The following is a 23,337-nucleotide window of genomic DNA, read 5'->3' on the forward strand; positions in this document are numbered from 1 at the left end:
AAATACAATTCTTTTATCTCATGGTCATCTATAATTATACTTTTGATTTCATCACGAAGATTGAAATATTTCCAGTCTATCCAGTATAGGCTGAGAAGTTGCCAAGAACTGTATATGGAGAGACCTCATTCTTAAAGAGAAAAAGCCTCTAGGGCTCCAAGTCTGGTGATTTTTACCTGAAAAGGAACCAGGAAATTACTGATTGGAAGGCAGATGGCTTTTTGAAAACTTAGGCATGTTTTTAGGATTAGCATGTTTTATTTTCTTTGTTAGCTTACTGGTAGGATGAAGATGACTATAAGCAAATTGCACCAACACACACACACACACACCCACCCCATGCCTCCAATTTGCTTGTAAGGATTTAGCACTGGACTCCATCAAGATAATACCATGGAAGTTTTGTCACCATACTTTCCTTTGCTATCTTTAAACATATATCTTATTCAACAGTAATAATTAAAAAAGGAGTGCCTTCTTTGCACTTAGAGTCAGTGCAGCAGATATCTCAACAGTATACAATTAACTATTAAGTGCAGGGATATGTTTTATCTGTGTAAGAACAGTGTTAAAAAAAGATTCCAGTAAATTCCAGTTACTAAAGTGTTGTAAAACACAATAACTATGACCACGTTTGTGTGTATGTGTGTGAAGTTGGGGTTATAAGCGTATGGTAAATTGAACCCATTTTCAAGAATTGCTGTAACTGGCATTATACAAGAATTGGGAAATTTATTAGGTAAAAGCTCATCTTAAGAAACTGCTTCAGAGACTCCCAAGGCTTGCTGAATGTGATTCTGCTTTGTTTTCATCCAAAGTCAACATTCTGGGCTGGTCCCTCAAGCTATCACAGAAAAGCAGCAGAGCCTGAGTCTGCCACAGCTTTGAGGCAGATGTACCTACTCCTTGATTTTAAGTGATATCCCCAAAAGGCTCTTAAAATCAAGCCCAGTTGTATTTGAATACAAATTAGAACCTTAATGTCTTGAATAGAAAAACCTCAAAGCAACTATGAAAGCCAGTAAGCAAGGGATAAGAAACTTGGGCAGCTCTCTCCAGGGTGTCCTTCCAGCTAAGGCAGTGGCTGCTGGGGCTTCTTCAGCTCTTGGGGAGTGCTGGCTGTGTGTCCAGGTCTGGCTGTCCCTTGGATGCTGCAATGAGGTGCTGGGCCTGCTGGGGAAAGAACCTGTGGAGCTTGATCCAGAGCTGCAAGCAAGTGACAAGTTGCTGGGGAGGTGGCAAGAGAGGATGATGAGAACAAGGAGGTGCAGAGCTCCCCTCTTACCCCCAGCTTATGGCACAGAAAATTTCTTTTGAGCCTCAGTGGGAGCTTGAGGTAGTCTGCAACTCAATGTGTGGAAAACCCAACCTTTGTGCTGAGATCCAGTACAAAGCCTGTACATCACATAAATACATTAAAGATTTCACAATAATGACTCAGTAGGAATTAAGGGATGGATAGGCTTAGTGTTGCATGGGTTTCTCTCTCTGATTTGTCAGTTAATATTAGTGTTGTTTGTATTTTAATGCAGTGTGGCTTTAGTTGGGCTCCAGACTTTGGTATTTCACTGTTCAGCAATGGCTTGATACCTATATTCTGAAAATATTTTACATCAGTTTGTTCTTCCTTACCAGAAATATTAAAAGTGTCTTTTATTTAGACCCACAAATCCTCTGTGTTTTCTTGAGATATCATCTAGGATGATTGCAGAGAATGTAGACTCTGGGAGTAGATGACCAATAGAATACTGTGGCCCATCAGCCCATGATGTTATTGTCAGTATATGTGTTGGGTGATGTGGTTGCTATTACTGCTGTGAACATTTACTATAGAGTATTGGGACTGCTTCTGTAAATTGCTCTAAAGCAGTGTGCAGCAGCTTTGATGCATTAACTGAAGATACTTGCTGCAATCCTTACTTTATTGAGGGGGGCAGAGAGGAGGGAAGGGTTGCATGTGCCAACTTGTGGAATTTCTCCCCTGTGTAACAGGCATGTCAGAATAAGGGGAAAATAAGAAAAGACAAGTTTCCATGCAAAATTAGTGTAGAATCTTGTTCTCTAGATGCAATCAATTTCAGAGCAACGCAGGACTAATAGGAGACTTCATATGCTTCAAAGCTATTAGAAAATCTGCAGCTTTAGCTTTCAGAGAGAGCTCAGCTGATTGTCCAGAACAAATCTTGTTAATTTATTCTTTCACAAGCTGCCTGTGTCAGTGTTGAGTGTGAACCACAAAATATTGAAGTAATGTCCGTGTCCTCATTAAGCAGCGATTCAAGTGGGGGGTGGTGTGGGAATTTAGGAACTCGGCTGCAGTGGAAACAGTCACATTCCACACTGGTAATGGCAGTTAGTATTTGTGATTTTGGCATGTCCTGTTCCTGGGTTTTCTATGGTAATATGCATCAACATTTCTACCAGATAAGTAGAATTTTAAAACAAGATTCCACATCCACCTGTAAGCATTTAAATAAACTTGACTGGATTCCTACAGGATACAGGGGCATAACTTCAGCTTACTTTGAATCAATGTGAAGTTTTTAAGACCTTGTTTTATTTCTCCTCATGCTTTTATAGAAACACAGTAAAATGCACTCAAGTGAAGAAGCTTGGCAGAATCACAGTGCTGTGACAGACATCATCAGCTTCACTATGGCATAGCAGTCATCAGTCTGAATGAAGTGTATCTGCTTTTTCATTTTTTAAATACACAGTTGGAACATTTGGAGTGGTAACTTCATGTTGCAGTCATTACCGCCCTGGAGAAAGCACAATCCTGCCTGCAGGCCCTTTCCTACAATGCTCTAAAGCAGCCTTTACAGATGTGCTCCTCTAGTGAAATTTTGGCTCAGGAAACAGACTGCCAATCTCTTGTCTGCTGGAGCCTGTGGCATGCTGAAGGATTAGCACACCTCATGCTCGAGATTAAAAGTAGTGGTAGCCTCTGTTCTTTATCATCTGAGATACTCTAAAACTGATGCAGTGGGGACTTACCAGTGGAAAGATACCAAATAAAGTGCAAAAGAGAGGAGGGAAAGCAGTTAAATTAAACTGACATGGAGAGTGCTTTAAAACAGGATTTAGTGTCAATTAAATAGGCCTGAATGTTTAAATCACTTGGCCACCCTCTGCATGTCATTGATTCTCCAGCATACAGCAGCTGTGATTGTGTGGCTCCTTCTCAGTGTTGTACTGCCTTGATTTTGTGTTGTGGAGAGTGTTTCTATGTTCTGGGGAGGATATGGGAATGGACTAGTATTCAGAGCTAAATATTTTAACTTCATGTCGAATAATTACAGGATAATTAGATAGCTGTAGATAGCTGTTTAGTACACTTTATTGCACCAGTGTGTATGTGCAAGGAACCAAGCACTAGCTCCAGAGTTCTTTGATATGAGAATGTCTGCCTTCAGAAGTTTGGCTTTGTCATGGCTGATAAAGGAGACACTCAAGTGACAGAAATTTCCATAAGCCTGGAGGAACAAGTGAAAAGGATGCACAGCAGCTACCAGCCCAGACATTTAAACAGAATTAAATGGCTTCCAACATCAAGAGGAGGCTTTGTCTTCTGGCTTCACTTCCAAAGAGACAAAAAAGAAGTATTTTTAAAATTCTGTTAGTATGCTGTGAGTGAAAAACTTACTTAGGAACATGACACCTGGAGATTTAGGAGTAATTCTGACCTACTTCTCACTTAAAAATACCAGTGTGATCCTAGGTTAATGGTTGGACTAAATGACCTTTTCCAGCCTAAATGATTCAATGATTCTATGCATTTATGAGATCAAAGCTTAACTACAAGCTGAAGATCTTTCCCTGTTTTAACTTGGTTTGAGAAAGTACTGTTGGTGTTGCTGAGGGAAAAATGGGATTTTTGAAGAATTGATTTGTTTTGATTTAAATAGAATACAAGTAGAGAAATAGAATAGGACTCAGCTAAAGAGAAATTGGATCCTGAAAGGCAGAAACCCACACTTTTATAAAGCTTTTTGTACTGAGATTCTCTTTCTGGTGTACTGTTTGAAGGCCATCAAACTGCACAGCCTTTCTTCAAGGTATGAATGAATGTTACTTCCTCCATGAATGAATGTGCTGCTGAAGCCAGCACAATAGACCAAAAAGCTTAGGGAAGAAATCATCCTTTGTGCCATCTCCTGAGTGGTGGGGTACATGAAAAGCAACACAGAAAGTGTTGCAGATAGAAGCCATGTTGCATATTTCAACAGTATTATGATTTTTTTGGGAAGATACTTGTGAGTGCCAGAGATGACAGCACTGAGTTAGTGTCTTTTACTTTGTCTAAAGGAAATAGTAGGTTTTCCACAGACATTGAAATCTTCTTTTCAGTGTTTGCTTGCTGCTTCTTCTTAAAAAGAATGGGTATGTTATTATTCTTATCCAGGTATTAAAGGCTCGGGAGTTAAGACTCTTGTATTATTAGATCACCATTTGCAGGGAAAAAAAATTGAATACAGTCAACGTTACCAGCATTTTTTGTAAAATTCAGGTATCTTACACTGGTTATTAGGTTTATAAAAAAATTGTATTTTTCCATATTGCCGCTGACATTGTCACCAATTTAAACAATTTAAGATTTGTTTCCACTTTTCTGTTTGGAGAGAGATGAGTTGTTATCTTACATTCAGCCAAGGCAAAAATGAGCATTTTATTGATCTCATTATTTGCTTTCTCTTACTTACTTTTCATTCCATTACTGTTTTCCATGATAATGGTCAGTGTGTCAGAGCCTACAGTGGTGAAAGAAGGGGAGGATACAGAATCTTCTGTGCCACTGCTTGTCATTCATGTCTGTAATGGGCATATTACTAGGTGTGGCAGGAGAGTTTAATGTGGGCATGAACAGTTACATTTTGTAAAATAGATCAAGTCTGAGCATATAATGGACACTTGAATTAGACTTATGAAATAAGAGTAAAAGATTTGTATCTTTCTGTGTCATCCATCAACTGCGAAATGTTTAACTAAGTTCTGACTGGAAGAGAAGCAAAACAGCTTGATTTCAGAATTAGTTTTCTTACATAATTAGAAATACCAAATATGTGAAAAAATCAGAGACAAGCAGTGAGTATGTACTCAGTATCATTTATGTAGTCAGTGTTTTGAAAGACAGTGGTAGTGATGGTACTGCTTGCACTTGGACTCCCACAAAGTAGTTTTCTGCAGTTTTTGCATTCAGTTTTTTTTTCTGAAAGATAATTATTACTCAAAAGCGCTTTCAAATTACAGAGATTATACAGATTCAACCTTTACTTACAGACTTGGAGGTGTTTAGGTTCACAGCCTTGATTTTTTTGTCCACGAACTGAACTCCAATTACCCTTTGTGTTCATTGATGACTTCAATAATGCAATAGCAAGTGGATCTTTGGACACATTTTGAAATTGACAGAAGACTTAGAGAGGTATTCTCAATGACTTTTCAGGAATAAGACCATAACATTTGAATTACCTTCTTGTTTATAAGTTTATGAAATGTAAAATCCAGAAGCTGAGGGCAGGTTGTATGTGTGTATGTATGCTGTAGACCTTGACTCTTTAGGAAAACTGCCACTTGTAGATGTGGTTGAATGACTTAGCAAAGAGCCAACCATGAAAAAATGTAGTTGTATTATAAATAGCAAAATAGCAATGAGGGAATCAAAACACACACCAGAGAGGGCTACAGCTATCAAACACAGCTTTGAAATTTACCTGGTGTTTTTCAGGTTTTGTTGGTTGGATTTTTTAATACAAATGTCAGTGCAGACTGGTCAGGCCTGGTGACACACCTGAATATAGAGAGCTGAGCTAGAAAATATGCCTTTTGTAAGACCGTATCAAACTTCCCACCGGTCTGAAAAAATGTAATGTTTAGTGTGGTTCTCAACAGCTAACAGCCCTAGGGAGCAAGAAATATGTTATTGTGAGAATCCATTCCTGAGAGAGGGTGTGTTTAGCTTTATGTAAATCTAAGCAGGATCCAAGATGCTTCTCTTCAGAGCAGGTGTGGTCCCCCAGTGAATGTAATACAACTTTCACTCACAGGCACAGCCAAAATACAGGGACACACCTGCATTTCATGTAAAGCTGGTAACTGATTTGCAAACATCCAATTTACTAATGAAATGGAACTATAGAAATGGCAGTAGGCAAGAGGACAACCCTGCATGAAACTTAATTAGAGAAGGATGTAGGAAACATATCCAGCTAAATGAAGAACTATAAACAAGGGTGCAAGATGAATATGTGGATTTAAATTGCAGTCAGTATTCAAATTTCCTATTCCATGTCAACAGCAGAGCAGGTAACAGCAGGAACTGGGGATCAATAGTGTAGGCATCATCTGCATCATGTTCTTGGATATCACCTCTGTCGAGTGTGTTTGTTTCCCTTGTGAAACATAATTTTATGTTTCACAGTGGAGTGAGTAATGTGAAAGCAGAAGTAGTAGTAGTAGTAGTAGAGTCTTACTTGCTGCTTCTCCAGCAGTCTCCCATCAAAACACAAAGGTTAGCACAATAAAGTTTGTTCTTTACTCTGTGTGTCAGGCTGTTTGTCACGAGATATGTTTGCTGAATATGACTACCCAGGCTCCCATGCTTTCCAGTGTCTCTTTGGTTAAATCACGCCATGACTGACACCACGACGCATTAGTGGGAGGATTGTTTATGAGAAAAAGGGAAACGAGCTTGACACTTGAGTTTACCAAGCTGTGGAAGCACAGATGCTCATCACTGCCAAACACGCAGAGCCGAGGTCAGGGAAATCTGTCAGGGAAAGCAAAGCAGCCTTGAAACTTTTTTTTTTTTTTTTAACTGTCTGGCAGAGAACACACATGAAATAGTGTTATAGCTGAGCAGGGTGCTGCCCTCCTTCCTCTACTCCCTTAGGATTGCTTAGTTCCCTTTCCTCATTCCAGGCTCAAAGGAGACATTGCAGAACATGCTCCTCTCCTTCATACCTTCCCCAGGGAGCTCAGCCCCTCTTTTCTGGGGGCTGCTGACAGCAGCAGTAGCAGTGGGCAGGGCTCAGACTAGATGTCCCCTTTGGATGCCCTTTTGCTCTCCCTGGCATTGTTTTTGCCTGCTTCTCTACCAGACCAACACTTTTTGCATTTCGTTCTTCTGCATGGGAAGGTGTAGCTGTAGAGCAGGCCTGATCAGCATGAGAGAGCTGACACATGGGGGACCTGGGAAAACTCTTAAGGGTAATTAAAAAAATACAGATATTCCTGTGTTGTGGGCATTGGGAGAATTTGGAGAAGGAGGATTGTTTGGACTCAGTTGGGCTGTGTAGTTAGATAATAAATTCTACAAGAGTAAAAGAGATGGAGGTATTTGGAGGGAAAAAGTCTTTCAGATATAGCAATTTCTGCAGTAAAGAGAATATTATAGGAAGACAGAGAACATGCGCAAAACTATTTGACACCTGTGGGGAAAGAGAATGGGGTAATAGGAGAATGCAGAAGATATTGGAGATGAAAAAAAAGAAAAAACAGATTAAAGCAAAAATCCTAACCAGAAAGTATATTTCTAACAGTCAGAAGGAGACAGGAAGGGGAAAATTGGAATATCTTGTTCCCATCAAGCAGAAGAGAAAGCAATTGGAAGGGTGAAACAAAATATAAATATATTTATCCATAGTAGATTGAAAGAATAGTTTATATGATGAAATGTATATTCGTCTTGATGATGAAATCTGATCCTTTATCTTCTTTTTCTCTTTGGCTGCTAAGTCCTGAAAGAGCTGTGTTTCCCACTGTGTCTGAATGATAACCCTGGGTCTTTCTGTTAAGGAGGATGCTCAAAGGAAGCAGTACTGTGTTTTGGTTGATTTAAACTATCATTTATCCTTTGTGAAATGTGAAATGCAAAATTAAATGGTAGGGACGTGCCATCTGCTGTTGTTTAACATGTGAATAAAAGCTACTATGTTGGCACAATGTTTATGCCCATGATAAGAGCAGGAATAATGGAAATGTTATGTTGGCTATACCCAGCAGGTCCCCTCATTGACTGAAGCATCATGTTTCTTCCATGTCCCAGAAATGCTGAACATGATTCCTGGAGGAGGATGAGCATTTCCTCCTTAGTGAGGAGGCTGAGTGTTTTATGTCTGTTATTCTCATTCCTTTCAGGGATCTCTTGCTGTCTGTGGCACTTGGCCAGGTACTCTCCCTCCTTATCTGTGGCATTGGTCTCACAAGCAAGTATCTGTCAGAAGACTTCCATGCCAACACACCTGTTTTCCAGAGCTTCCTCAATTATATCCTTCTGTTCTTGGTCTACACAACAACACTAGCCGTCAGACAAGGTGAGTGTCTCTCTGAAACTGTTGTATAGAAAGCAGTGGGAATAAAGGCTTTTGCAGAACAGCAACAAGCAATATGATTTAGACACATATTCCACTAATATTTGTTCCGTATTTACATTACCTAGAAATGTGTATTGAATGAACTGAAAAAAACACCAACAAATCTTCATTAGCAAAGAATGAAGCATTAGATCACAAGGATTAGGGTGCTACCTAAAAGCTAAAGTAAACATCAGTACTTTTGAATTCTGGTTGTTCTTGCCTTGCTGGGAAATACTTTAAGTATGCTTTACATCTTACATAGACTGAGGAGAGCTCAGATACAAGCAAAGAAGAGCTTGCTAGTTCTAGATGATGGTCATGGCAATTGAGTAGTTCACTTACTAGACAGAAAGAAATAGCAGCCAACTTTTAGCTACTGGGAAGTAAGAGATGAAGGGAGGGATTCTGGGGTGCTCTCTCTCTGGGGGGAGGTTTGGGCAGAGCAGCTCCATGGCCCTGTCACTGCTTTGCCATGGGGCCTGTGTAACCAATCTGACCTCCAAAATGAGAAATGCATTGCAGTATGCTTTGGTACTGTTTATCTAATGATGCTCTCTTTGACAGTCTGTATTTTTTATGGGGTGTTGTGCCTTTCCTGCACACCTCTTCCCTTCTTTGAGATTTCGTTCTAGATGAGGTGTGGGAAGTGAATGCATTGAAGTTCTCAGCCACTCATTTCTGTAATAATTTTATTTATTCACCTTCACAGAACACATAGATTAGAAGATAAATAAAAGAGAAAAAATATCATGTGTTCTCCTGACATAAGGAGGGTAGGGCTCTGTGGAGGATAACAACTACAAAATGTATTAGGCCGTGGTACATTTATCAGCATACTGAAAAGCTCATGTTTTCTTACAGGAACAATGATTTTTGGATTGGTCTTTGATCTTTTAAGGGAACAACCGTGAAGCTTAAGTTCTTCACTCGTTGTACAGTCTTGTGATACAATGCTAAAAGTGTTCCAAAGCAGCAAGGACTTAATTTCTATGCAAAAATGAACAGTCAAAAAATACCTCAGTACTCCAGCACAAAGCACTTAAGCATATTACAACATAAGTTTTATAAACATTGGTCCCCACTGGCATTTTGCAGAGGTGCTAAAAGCCAATGTGCAAAGGAAATGTTGGTTCTTATATAAGGAGAGATTGCTCAGGCACTGTTTCACTGTCTTGATATTTCAGCTTGTGTAGGGGGAAACATCACCACATACTTTGCTCTGCCAAAGGTTTAAAATGTGTTATTAGTAGCAGCTTTCTGGAGAACTGTGTTTAAAAATAATTATTCTGAGTGTAGGATTGCCTAGATGTTCACAAGTTCTGTCCCAGAAATGTCGTCCTCTGGACTTATTTAGATACTGTGGAAGGCAAGTCCCTATGTGGACTCTTAAATAGATGTTACTTTTTTGAAAATGCTTGTGAGAGGGTATACCTATATAGATACTGCATTCTGCTGTGCATTACAGAGGCTAATTTGGAATAAGGTTTGATGCCTGTTGTATATTGACATCTAAAAAATACTATCAAGCACTCTCCTTTACTCATATATTAATATGTATTAAAAAGGCACTTTATAAATATTTTTCTGACTCTGTTTAAAAATGCAGTGGTGGACTAAAGGGAGTTTGTCAGAAGTATCTCTTGTGCCAATATGATAGGTTTGGGAACTAAGTGGTAAAGTGTTAGGAATATGTGGAAAATGTTTTCTGGACAAGTGAAGAGGGCTGGGGAAGGTGTTTGAAAACACCTGTGGTTGATTACAGACCATACAAACAACTAGAGCACGTGTAAAGGGTACCAATGGAATTGTCTGGAAAAGGAGCTGTAAAAAAACCCTAAAAGATAGTTTCATCCAAAAAACCCAAAATAAAATTGGCTACAGAAGCTATGAAAGCAGTGATCCAGGCATTCATCATAACATTCCTGCTGGATGGTACAGCACTACACAGCCTATTTATTTACTCGGCATTTAGTGTTGCCAGCTGACTGAGCCTGACATTGTCTTTTTGCTTGTGTATTTATTCAAATCCATTATCTGTGTTTGTTCCATTAAAGCAGTTTCTCTAGCAGCTCTAATCATGTGGCTTCATTAATAAATGGAAATCACATAATAATATTAATGATTCTGTTCTGAGTGCTGACATCATCAAAACCATTTTTTTTCAAGTATACTTCTTTATGAAAGACTGAAAAATTTTTAAATCATTCTCTTTCCCCTTCAGAAATCAAACCATCATAAATTGATTTGTAGTAAAAAATAATTGCATCCCTTTGTCTTCTTCTTTCATTGCTTCATTAATTCCTGGGATTTTTGCAGAAATGTAGTGTTTAAGGAGGTGTCGCTTGGGGTAGCCAAAAAAACCCTGAATTCACTCTAGGACTGAAATCTATAATTTCCTCAAGACACAAAGAGTTCCTCTTTCTTCAGAGGCTTCTTCCAAAATTTGATTTACTCTGGATGCCCTTGGACTTAGCTGTCACTCACTGTTCTTATATACTCCCTGAGTGATAATGAAAAGGCAGAATTTGCACTGGTCTCTGAAAATCATCATTAGCAGATGATTAAAGCTCCTGAGCTTTTCTGACTAAAGCCTTCTGCAGTGAATGCTCAGCTTTCAGCAGCTAAAGTTAGCCCAGCATCAGCAGCGTCCACTTCATTTTTATATTGTGAGTTGAGATTGTTTTCCAAAATAATTCTACCACAGCGCTTGCCCTAATGGATACATAGATTAGGATTGTCAGCTTGCAGTGAATCAACATATCATCAGATAGTGGAGAGGCACAGTCCTGCTGGTGTCAGAATCTCTGAATTTTTAAAACTTCATTTCCATGTTAAAAAAAAAAAACAAACCAGAAAAAAAAAAACCCAACAAAACAAAACCCAAAAAACAAATCTAAATCCCCCAAAAAAAGGAGTTTCAAGGAGTAAAAGTAGACTCAATAGTTTTAAGCAGTGAAGTCCATGTAAGTAAGGCTTTTCATCATCACTGCAACTTTGTTCTCATGACCCAAAATAAAAAGTGACAAAAGCATTGAAGGAGATCTGTTCTTTTGAGATTTTCATATGGGCCTTAAAACATGGATGCCACTCAGGCACAGGTCATGAAAAAGTGGAAGAATTTGTCTAAACTTGGATTTTTCTGATGAAAAATAAATCTGCCAAACATTTAACAGGTAACGAGGCCGTTCTCAGTTCCTTCTCTTGAGGTAGCTTCCTCTCACGCCTGTTGTTTTCACAGCCAGAACTTGTGTTTGTCCATGGTAACACCTCTGAGAAGGTTTTAACACATATTATCTCACCTCAGTCTCCTCGTTAGCAGAGGGAAATGCTTGACAAAAACATGTAGGGATACTGTCCTATATGCTCTGCCTCCTATGTCATTATTAGTGGAGAAAAGAAAAACCTTGGCTATCAGTGAGAAAAGCCTCAAATGGGTGAAATGGAGCTATGAGGGATCGAGCTGGTGGAGATTAGTTTTAGCACCTTGAAAAGCAGCAAGTGGGAAATTGTCCATAGTGGACCAGAAGGTGTTAATTGCTAACAGCCAACATGGGAGCAAGCATCAGCAGCTTGCCACCAAAAATAAATTACTTCTAAAAGCCACGTCACATATGCTACAAATGAAAACAACACATCTACTAGACATCATTAAAAACAGAAAAAACCAAAACTGCTATTTTTTTTGTTATTCTGGAAAACAAAAAATGAGGGAGCAATGGAAGTGTCTTTTGAGCAGACGGGAACCACAAAGCCTTGAGGGCCAGATTCTGTGTGAGTAGGGCTCCACACTGCAAGCTGCTCCTTGCATTTTAGAGCAACAAGTTACTGAGTGTTTTCAGCCCACCAGTACTAAGGGATGGCAAAAATTTGCTTGTTCAGAAACATTTTTTATGAACCTCTGTATGCCTGGATGAATTCTGCTTCTAGGCCAAGTGATGAGGTTATATCATCTGTCAATGGAAATAGTTTTCCCTACAGTGACTGTTATGTCTTAGATTTGACATACAATTAAAGGTGATCTGTGCCCCTGAGTAAGAAAGAGAGTCCAGTGAGACTGGTAAGACTGCAGACCTCTTACTGGCATATCATTTTTTGAAGCATTTCTATCTCAGGGTGGTTTATGCCATTAGTATCTCAGCCATATGTAATTTCCTGATGTGTCTGCTATCCAAGTATGTATTTCCATTTAGATAATGGCACTGCTCCCCAGCATCACTCCTACTTCACCAAAGTTGACCAAACCTGGCTAATTGAAGGAAGATAGAGAACCATAAAGGAGTTGCTTTTTTCACTGCAGTGCTTGTCAGCTATTTATTGAATGATAGAAAGGTAAAATGTCTCTTTTTACTTAACTCTGTTCTACTAGTAAAGGTATATTAATACAAAGCTAGTATTATGCACTTAACTTAGGTAGACATAACAGAATTTCTTTTAAACCAACACCTTTTTTTGTCAGTTGCCAGTCAGAACAATCTTGTTTGTCTGGGAAACATTATTATCTGTATATTATTTAAGCTGATCAAACTATATTAGATATCATGAACTTTGGACAATATATGTTGTACCATTGAGATGAAATGTCTTCTGGAAAGGCATTGATCCTGTCAGAATTTCCTCTTCACTGAGGATGACAGGGAGTGATTTTGATTAGAAAAGATACATTTCATCACTGTTCAGTTTCCTAAGCATGCTCACGCCACTGTTTTGTAAAACAAAGAGCTTGGTATCCCTCCAGTCAAGTAAAATGTTCAAAGCTGCAGCCAAGTATCTTTATTGCTCTATCTAGCTGTGATAGAAGGGGTCCTTGGATTCTCAAGGCAACAGCTCAGCCCACACTCTGGCCTGCAAACACATGGTAGACGTTGCAAGAAGATGTGACATTGCCCTTGAAGCACAGGGAAGGGCAAGTCCAGCTGGCCCATCTCTTCCATTTGACAGAGGTATGCAGAGATAGGACAGGGGGAAATGGCTTTAAACTGGAAGTAGGTTTAGATGCCCCATCCCTGGAAGTGTTCCAGGCTAGGTTGGGTGGGGATCTGAGCAACCTGGTCTAGTGGAAGGTGTCTTTGCTCATGGCAGGGGTGTTGGAAGTGGATGGTCTTCAAGGTCTTTTCCAGCCCAAACCATTCTCTGATTCTATGATTCTCGCAGCCCTCCCAGTGCAAGGGGCCATGATCATTCTGCATTGTAAAAATAAAACACAGCAGCAAATGTGGCTTGGAACCAGTGAAAAATAATGACCTTCAGGTCTTTGGTATTCTCATAGCAGCGCTGCAGAATCTCCCTGCTGTGTTACACATTGCTGTCTGCGAAGTACTTTCTCCTAATTACTCTGGGCTTCTAATTAGGGATGCCAAACCGTGTGGGATATGTTTATTATGAAAATGGTCAGCCAAATAGTCCCTTTGTTTGGGATCTGAAGAGCCCTTTTCATATTCAGAGGGAATTCTATACTTTAGGAGAAATGAAACTAGAATGCTGCCTATTTATAGACACTTCAAATTGCAGAGATCTTTTTTTGTAATGTGCAATTTTCAGTTTTGGATAGCATGCTCAGAGGAGCAAGGATTATGATACGTTATGTATTTGGGATTTGCCTATCATATCATGGACACCACAGCAAGCTAGCTGGAAAAAAACCAGTGTGACTAGAGCCAGGTTTCTGTTCAGTTCTATTTACATAATAATTGTGTTTGAATTTTCATTCTACTTCCAATTGAGTTTTTAAAATTTCCTGCTATAAAATGTTGACTGCTGCTGCTGCTGAATGAGCCTTCGTTATTTTACTCTGTAGGTGATAACAATTCAGTGGGGTGTCAAACTTTTCAGATATGTAAAGTTTTCATACAGAACCTTGGGATTTTTTTCTTTATGATAGTTTCTCTAAACATCGAATTTCCCTTCCCAGTCCAGTGAAGTCATCTTGCATTCTCAGCCATAATACAAAAACAGATGCAATTTCAGCACAGTATGATTATTCCACATAGCTAGAAAGGCAGGGCATATAAAAAAAAGACCACGTTGGGGATACAAAGACAGGGTTAAAAACAATAAACTTGACCTCTGTCTTTTGTTCTGATTTGTTTGGCTATTCCTAGCCGAGATGTTGGATGGTATTTTTTAATCCTCAGGGTTTTTCTCCACTTTTAGCTGTTCTTGTTACACTGACCAGCAAACAGATGCTTTCTGCTTTGGCCCTGCTGCTCCTTTCCACCCACACAAAGGACCACGCATCTCAGGGCTTAGTCAATTTTCATTTCCATCATGTGTGCTTTGCTTTGCCAGCTGTTTAACACGTACAAATAAACACAGAGAGGAATCCTGGCCCCAAACATAGGGCAAATAAAATGGCAGGTAAAGTCTCAAAAAGCCCCTCAGCTTTTTCTTTCTAGAGTTATTTCTCTCAATAAGCTGCTCCTGATTGTTAGGTAAGGACTTGCTGTACAAACCCACAGCATGCATCGTGTGTTACAAAATATCTTTCCTTTTTCTAATCCCAGCCAAAGCAGCACATTATATGCTCCTGCATGGTATCATTGGAGTAAATCATGTACATCCCATAGCACATACAAGCTGAAAATTGGAAAGCCCTCTTCCTCTAGGGTGGAGGTGGCAGCAGTTAAGCTTGAGCACTGTATGTCCTGGTTTAATGATGCAATCACTAATACAATCATGATAACCCTGAAGCAATAAAGGCCTGGCCTCATCAAGCATCCATGCTGTAGCATTCTCTGCAGTAGTGTCCCTTGATCCCTGATGCAGCTCGTTCAACCCTGAGAGACCTCTTGTTACTAAGTTGCTTTCAAAATAGCTTTGGTGCTCAAGGAAGCATCCTTTGTGTTATCAGAGACAAAAGCTGCAAGAATGCATTGTGTGAAAGGATAGGAACACCTCATTTTTCCTGTGCTTGGTGATGCAGACCAGAGCACAGGGGAAAAAAGAGATTTCTCTAACCATTCTCTTGACCTAAATGAGGGAATGGGAGGTCTTGTCCACACAGAGAATGAATTTGTTCTAAAGATACACCAGGAGTACCTCTCCTTGTAAAAAAGTCCGTGGAAGATTCAAATCAGGCAGTTCAGATCACTCTCACTTTGGGAAGCTCAGACCTGGTCATCTTTCTGGCTGCCAAGTTTATGCCCTCAGCCAGTACCTTCCAGACACAGCATTCAGATTTGCACCATGGTTCAAAGACTGGTGCATCTTTTATGAGAGCAAACCTTACAGGCACTGAGTGCAGCGAGCGTGAAAGGGATGCTGAGCTTTAGGCTGGCCAAATCCTGGGTGATGAACCATGTTTGCATCAAGATGCTGCATCATATCTGTGAGGCAATGTCTATACTGGGTATACTACTTGAGAAAAAGGCAGTTTTGCCCTGGAGGTAAATGTACATTCATTTTAGGAGCATTTAGCCAGCTGTGGCCATTTTATGCCAGTAAGTCCATAAATAGAAACCACAGATGCAATAAAATGGGAAACATTGCAGTTACTCAGCTCACAGCTGCAAAATCACAGGTAGCTAGTGAAATTCAGCAGAATCAAAAAATCACCACAATGTGACATTTCATGCTGTCATGCTTTTCTTGGTGATGCCAGCACCTAAGTCTGAGAGGCAAATCTGCAACGTATATTTGCAAGCATTTCTCTTTGGATAAGGATTTAGATTTTGTTGCTGAGCCTGGAAAGCTCCCTCCTCGCTTACTTTTCCAGGAGCCCTGCCAGTACTTCGAAGACAGTGCCAATCTGAGCACAAGGCTGTGAGTTCCTGTTTGAGAAGATAAACCTCATCACTAGAAGGATGAGTGGGCAGGCTCGAGGAGGCTCTGAGGAAGTGCAGTTTGTACCTACCCCTCATGCATCTTGCTGCTTGATTTTTCTCTCCATCTCTGCAGATGCCATTACATGTATTTTGTACCACAGGCTCAAACAGAGGCACAGATGTTGTAAGTTAAAGAATCAAGGCTTTTGAGCAGGTAGAAAGTGAGGTAGCACAGCCTTGGAAGTGCTGAGATACTGTGGCCGTGAGCACAGATTGAGCTTTGAAACTTACTCCACAGTATCAGGGTATTGCAGAGGGGTGAATGTTGTTCTCAGTAATTTTATTTGAGGGTAATGAAGCTCTCTATGTAGCCCAGATTGCCTCACAGTATGTCAAATAATAAATTGTCTCATAAGGATGTGAGCTGAATCACAAACACTTGATTTTTTGGTAGAATTAAGGGATAACTGTCCTTTGTAGGGGTAGTATATGTGTCTGGCTCTTGTTAATACATAAACATCTCAAGTACTGTTTGCAAAACCAACCATCCCTTCCCACTTCAATGAGGAAAGTTAATGGTTCTGATAAAATAGTGCACCCTTGATCCTACAGCTGTAAGCAGAATGCAAGGGTTGTCTCTGCCTCTTCATGCAGTATCAGTATTTCCCTGTGATTTATGGAATATTTAAACATTCATCAAGCCAAGCAGCTAGCCAGGGTAGCAGGATCCACATTCAGCACACGTAGCTCCAGCGTTCATGCGGGAGATCTGAAGTGTGGTTACAAGATGATAACTGCATTGCCTGAAGGAGATAAGTCCCGCTCTGCCAGAATGGTGCTTTGTATGTAATTAGTGTAAAAATTCCGAGGAATGGAGTTTATCCTTGCCATCGTCTTTCTCATTAAAAAGGAATCATAATGAAAGAACAAAGCAGTCCCTGCAGTGAATTGAATTGACTTCCTAAGTTTTCATTAAATCAAAGGCTCAATAGCATCCCATTTTGCAGAGCCCAGTTGTAAACTGTACACAAGACTTGCAGTAAAGTCCCTGTGAAGATCACATCCTTTCTGAAGGTTTGGAAGTACTACCTTTTCTAAAATAAGGAGTATAAGACAGCATGAATCAAAGGAATAAAAAGTTATGCCAGTAGGATAAAACTGTATTCTCAACTTATTCTTCTGCCTCACACTTAATACTTAGTCCTAACACAAGCAGTGATTTTGTCTTCTTTCATGTCCCTTACTACCAAGATAATACATATATTTATTTTTGCAACTAAATACATCTTTGAGGCAAAAATGTACAAATATCCTGTAAGTTTATCTACCCCTTTGTAAGCATTTTTTTCCTTTGTGTTTGGCTGAACTGTTAGCTACTGGCATCTGGTTGCCGTGAGTTCCTGTTAAATTTCTGGATGATAGTGCTATAATAATAATTGCAGCTTCATCTGAAAAAACCTTTATAAATGTAGCACTCAGTATTCAAGTTGCAGTTGTGCTGTCTCTCCCTTCTGCTCATGAGCTGCCAAGCACAGGTCACAGGACACTGAGTCACCTCTGGAAGGTGCTCGGGATGCAGGGACCTGGGGACTCACCTCTTAGTCCCCTTGCCTGCAGCACTGCTCGCAAACCTTGAGGATGCTCTAGACCCAGTTTGCTACAAAACAGAGCAGCTCAAGGTCATTAGCAACCAACTCTGTTAGAACCACCCCCTACGTTATCTTTCCTGATTTAACATTAAAGAGAAAAGGAGAAGGATAATATATGCTGTCTGTCAGCCTCCTCCATTTCTTGCACACATTTCCCTGATGAGAGGAGGGAGCTTTGAGGTAAAGGTGGGAGCTTTGCTGTCAGCAGTAGTGAGTGCTCCAAATACACAGGGGAGGGAGAGGCCATGTGCATGTCTCAAAGGAGCACTTACCCCTTAGTTTTCAGTTATAGCACAGTGACAGTCAATTCACAGGGATATTTTTGTAACTGTTACAGAAATATAGCAAATAAACTTTCAAAGGAAAATTATGCATCTGTGCCTTTTCTGAGTTAAATATTAATGAACTTGCTCCTGTGCAGCTACTAGAATGTTTACACAATATCATTGTCCATGCTGCTCTGATTATCTGTGTGTGATCTGATACTTGGTTTTGTTTTGCCTAATGCTAAAGGAGGTTTTAATACCCCAGAGTAGAAGTGAACTGTCACTATTTTAATCAAATGGATCTGCAGTGATTTGCATCATTGATGACATCAGGGAGGGAGTAGCATGTTCATCAACATAAATTTTGATATATGCTGTTTGTTTTCATTGCTAGTTGGAATCTTTGGTTTGAATGTGCTTTCAAGTGTCTTATTAAGATTTCAACAGCTTGGTGTAGAAAAAGAGCAACTAGTGCCCTTATTTATTAAGTTTGGCATGTAAAAGGTTTGTTTTCATTTAAAAGGACCGAAGGTGGTTTATATTGATGGAGTTTTTCCATGCACACACATCTAATTTTATGCATGTGTACATATAAAAAACCTCAAACTATGTATTTTGGTAGAATTTATTTTTAGAATTATTTTGTAGTGCTTATCATCTCAAGATTCCAGAATTTCATGTTTTCCTGAGCTAGGCTTCATGCTCAATTGGGCAGGCATATGATAAGAAGCAGGCCACAGCATGACTAGGAACATTTCATGTCTATCACAGTTTTTATAGCAATTCAAGGACAAGAAATGCCACAAAGAGAACAGAAACTTGCCAGTTGCCAAGCTTTCCATGGGTAAACCAAGTCATCAGTGAGCTCTTCCCAGCCATGGATGTGAATTCCAGAATGCATGGATGCTGGTGAAGGACCCTGTGGAATCTTTTGCAAAAGTGTATTGAAACTAAATTGGGTTAAATTTTGTCTTAAGACAAAATGTCTTTTGTTAAGATTGTATTCCAAAGCTGAAGAGAGCATCAAAAAGGATTCCAATGAATGTCTGATGCTCTCATGACTGGGTCAAACCTGATGTGGAAATGCTTTTTGTGAACTGGTCCCTGCTAAACTGGGAGATAAGGGGTGTGCATGAACTTGGCTGTTGAGTCAGGTGGCCAGCAGTCACTGGGTTGAGATGATTGGGTTGAGTGCTTTCTAGGAAAACCAGGTAGCTCAGGGATAGGTAGGCTGGCAGGAGCTGAAGTTACAGAAACAGCTTCACAGGAGGGAAATCTGAATGAATTTTAAGTGGATGTTGGACATGTTGTGTGAGGAGCCACAGCATGTCAGATGGACAAGGTGGAGAAACCCTGCCAAGGGCCAAGCACATTGCCTCAAAAAGCATATGCCCTGATATTTTAGTTCCTCTTTCGATGATAGCATGATTGGCACACACCACTGTCACATCCCAAGTGCCATGTTCCTCTTCCCACTGGTGTTTTATACCTATGGCAGACTGCCTCTCTCTCTCTGGGAAAGTGCTCTACTGAGGATCTGTAGGGAAAGTAATAATCACTACAAGTTACTGAGCAGAAAGAGGACTAAAACTTTCACATTTCTCCCTACTGCAGTAACACTGAAATTGCATGGATAATAATACTTGGGAATGCTTGTGAGTCTGCAGTGCATGATTGTCTGAGGCCTGTGCTCTCAAACCCACCTACTTATTCTCTGGGGAATGGAGTATTAGAAATGTGGGAATCCAGTCACTTTTCATTTAGCAAGAGTATTGAATGTGTTTCTTCTATTGTTGTTTGCCTAGAAAATATAAAATAGTATGTTTTTATCAGAAGACTATTTGTCTGAAGCATGGAGTAAAATAAAACCAATAAAAAAGAAAGTAGGGTTCTTTTTTCTTTGAAGGATATGGCACACTGCAGAAAAGAAATGTGTAGCTGCTTCAAGGTGAGAGAACTCAAGTCATATCTCAGAACAACCTGCCTTTAAGAAGACAAATGATGGGGGTATTTACGATAGTATTTCTTGCCAGTAATGTAATGACTGCTCAATAGAATCCTTTTTCAAAATAGAGAGCACACACACCAAGATCTTTTCAGGAATCTGTTGAAATAAACATAAAATACAAGGCAACACAGAAGTTTGGGCATGTATGCATAACTATTTCCCCTTGTATATGTTTATACAACATATAAATATATTTTTTTATTTAATAAAAGTCTTTTCTCTTAACAAAAGTGTGTGATTGCAAGGAAGAGTTCCCAGAGTGTCTGTGGAAGAGTTGCACCGTTGCTATGCCTTGATGATAGAAACATTTTTAGCAGGGCTGACTCACTTCATACATAGGCTGTATTTCAGTGTCTCTGTCTATAAGGATTGTATCCATGCCTAAAGCTGAATGAAGACATGTCATCTTTATGGCTGATTAACCTCTCTTTAAAACCATCTTTGTAAAAACGATCTTGATTTAAAAGCAAGGTACTTGTTTCAGTTGTCAAGCAGTGAAGACAGTGTAGAGAAAGGAGGGAGTCTAAAATGTAGAGGTGCTGTGTCAACAAACTTGTATGGAAAAGCACAAGGTGCGAAATTTCTATCAATAGGTATTTTTAAGCATGTGTACACTCCAAGTATTTAAAAAATAATTTCTAAGTATGTGCACCAGAAATTCAAACTTAAAACAGTCAAATAAGCCCAAGCCAACTGCAACAAGAAGGAAAATCCCATCTTTAAATTTACACAGGATGTTTCTGCTTGAAATTTCTACCATTACCTTCATTTTTCTTTACATGCCCACCTGATAGTACCGCAGTAACTTATTCCAGATTGGAAGATTGGAAGCTGCTTACTGCAAATTTTCAGGTTCTGTCAACATTCCTTCTCTATCTTTTTACAAAAGAATCAGGTTTTTTTAGTTCCATATTTCAGATTTTGTCAATAACCTGAAAAATGGCATCTCCTTTTTTCTTAATAATTTGAACAGTGATATAAAAATGGAAACTCATTCTCAGCTGTCCCTGTGTGCATTACAGAGACATTTCTTCATAGGCATTTGGTGAAGCTTTTGTTTATTTCCATAATTTCAATGAATTCTGCTTGGGGAGGGAACAGTTTATCTTCTGTTAATGACAATATTGAGAGATAAACTGCTTGAGTACATTTTTTCAAAGTTATCTATCATGCTACTAATATTTTCTACTGTTGCTTCTATTTTGTACTTTCATGAGCTGTGTTTAATGGTTTATAGATTTAATCTGTTACGTACAGAGGTGTATTTAATGGACTTGACCAATTATTGGTAATAGATGTAAGCAACACTTAAGTAGAATTTTTCACTGAAAAAATTATCTCTCTGGGTATTGAGAGAGAGAGATTATTGGCAGGTATAAAAAGCTGTAGAACTAAGGAAGTAGCAGGTGATGGGATCAATAGCAGTGGTGCTTGCCATTGCCTTTTGCAGTCTTATAGAGAAAGATTAATATTGTTAATTGGAATTAATTAGTTGTAGAAGCCAAAATTTATATCTTCAGTGAAGATTTATGAAGAAATTACTGATAGTGATTTTCAACTGAAAATTAGATCCCATATCAACAGTGCCATTCAGGAATGAAGGATTCCCCTTCAAGGAATTTAGTAAATGAAATTTCTTCATTACAACTTAATTTTATTACCTATTAACATTGCTAACTTCAAAGCAAGGACAATAAGTATTTTAATAGATACATTGGAAATAAGTATTTCAGAGCTTTAAATGATAGTGAGAAAGGGTTTTTACTCACTTTCTTCCAAAAATATATTGCCTAGTGATGATTATACAATCATAAAAAGTACTAAGACCTCCTAAGTTAAATTTTCAGAAAAGATTTTGTGACCCAGTTGAACCACTCCCTGCACAGCAACCACTGACTAAATTTAAGAACCAGTATTAGCAAAGTATCTTCTAGAGATAATATATAGATACAAGAAATCCTGTTGCAAGGATTTCAGTTAGGAGCTTTATATTTTTGTAACTCTTTTGCCAAGCACAACCAATGCTTCCTCTCAACTGTGGGTACCATCCAGTAGGTAAGGAAAGTATTAACATGAGAAATTAAGTTTGGTGAGGCTTCAGGGAGACATGGTCAGAGAAGAAGTTCTTAGGATTGTTGTCAGACATCTGCAAGGTGGGAAAGTTCAGAAAACACAGATACTTGCTCTGGAAACCACCCAGCAGCATCTTTAGCAAGAGGATTATTTTTGCTGTATTGGTGCATTCACTGTGCCCTAAGCACTGAGCCAGTGAGAGTGTGGCAGAGCTGTAGTCACCAAACAGACCCTCCAAAGAGTGCAGTCAGCCTTTTCTTCTTAGTAGAGAATACACAGGAGTGTTTCCACCAGCACTGCTCAGATTCCTCCTTGAGACCTGCCAAGGTCATCCTTCCCCTCTGGTGGTCAAGTGTTCCCAGCATGGGAAAGTGGTTCTCAATTAGCCATGTGTCACTGCAGAAAGGATTTGAACTGTCACTGCTGGAGCTCTGGCTTTGCTGGTTTGATTGACAAAAGGACTCTGTGAGGGAACTGCTGGGCAAAGGGTCTGCAGACAGGAGCACATAAACAGAATAGTTTCTCAAGAAGTGTTTCCTGAAGAACTGATCTCTGATTTCCCAACTCTGAATGGCCCCGGAGTCACAAAGTGACATTGCTCAGTGATCATCTCTTGTAAATGCTCAAACTGCCCTGTTTGAGAGCAGCAAGAGGGATTTCGGTGCCTGCATGTGGAAATAGAAATCTGTGGTTTGCCTCTGTCAAACTCAAAAGCAGGCACAGGCTGCAAAACCAAATGCTCCAGTTGCCTGAAATTGCAAATGGCACAGTCTCCAGATGGTTACATGGTGACTGGCTGTTTGGGTAGTCAGATTTGGGTTTTGTATTATTATTACTAACCAGATCAACCATATCCAAATTTCAAATTTGTGGGGGGTTTGGGTCTTTATGGACAAGAGTTGATGGTACCCCCTTTCTAAGTCCTTGACTCCCTCAGGGAATAATTGTTCAGAGAAAAATTGTCTTTTGATCTTGTCCAGTTCTGGTTGAAAAGACTGAATGATGTTGATGCTGAAATAGAGATAGTCACAAGACTGAACATGGAATTTATGTTTAGAATTTGGTTGAACCTGGCAAAAAGCAAAGTGCAGCAGAAACCAATTTTTCATTTTAACTTCAGAACATAGATACATTATGATCTTTCTGTAGCCTTCTGGAAAATTTTGGAGGTTGCATACAAGGAAATCTGTGAAGAGATTGCCTGAACAGACAAACAGATATGTA

General features: G+C 39.4%; 1 protein-coding gene across 2 annotated transcripts in view; it reads left to right on the top strand.

Annotated features, from left to right (window-relative positions):
- Positions 1 to 23,337, top strand: part of SLC35F1 (solute carrier family 35 member F1) — a 226,345-nt gene that overhangs the window by 121,288 nt on the left and 81,720 nt on the right. For both annotated transcript variants that reach the window (XM_077175219.1, XM_077175220.1), the window contains exon 2: positions 8,140 to 8,315. In XM_077175219.1, the coding sequence (XP_077031334.1) occupies positions 8,140 to 8,315 (176 nt within the window). The remainder of the gene's footprint in view (positions 1 to 8,139; positions 8,316 to 23,337) is intronic.

Source organism: Agelaius phoeniceus, chromosome 3, assembly GCF_051311805.1.
Source record: "Agelaius phoeniceus isolate bAgePho1 chromosome 3, bAgePho1.hap1, whole genome shotgun sequence".
In the NCBI taxonomy this organism is placed as follows: domain Eukaryota; kingdom Metazoa; phylum Chordata; class Aves; order Passeriformes; family Icteridae; genus Agelaius; species Agelaius phoeniceus.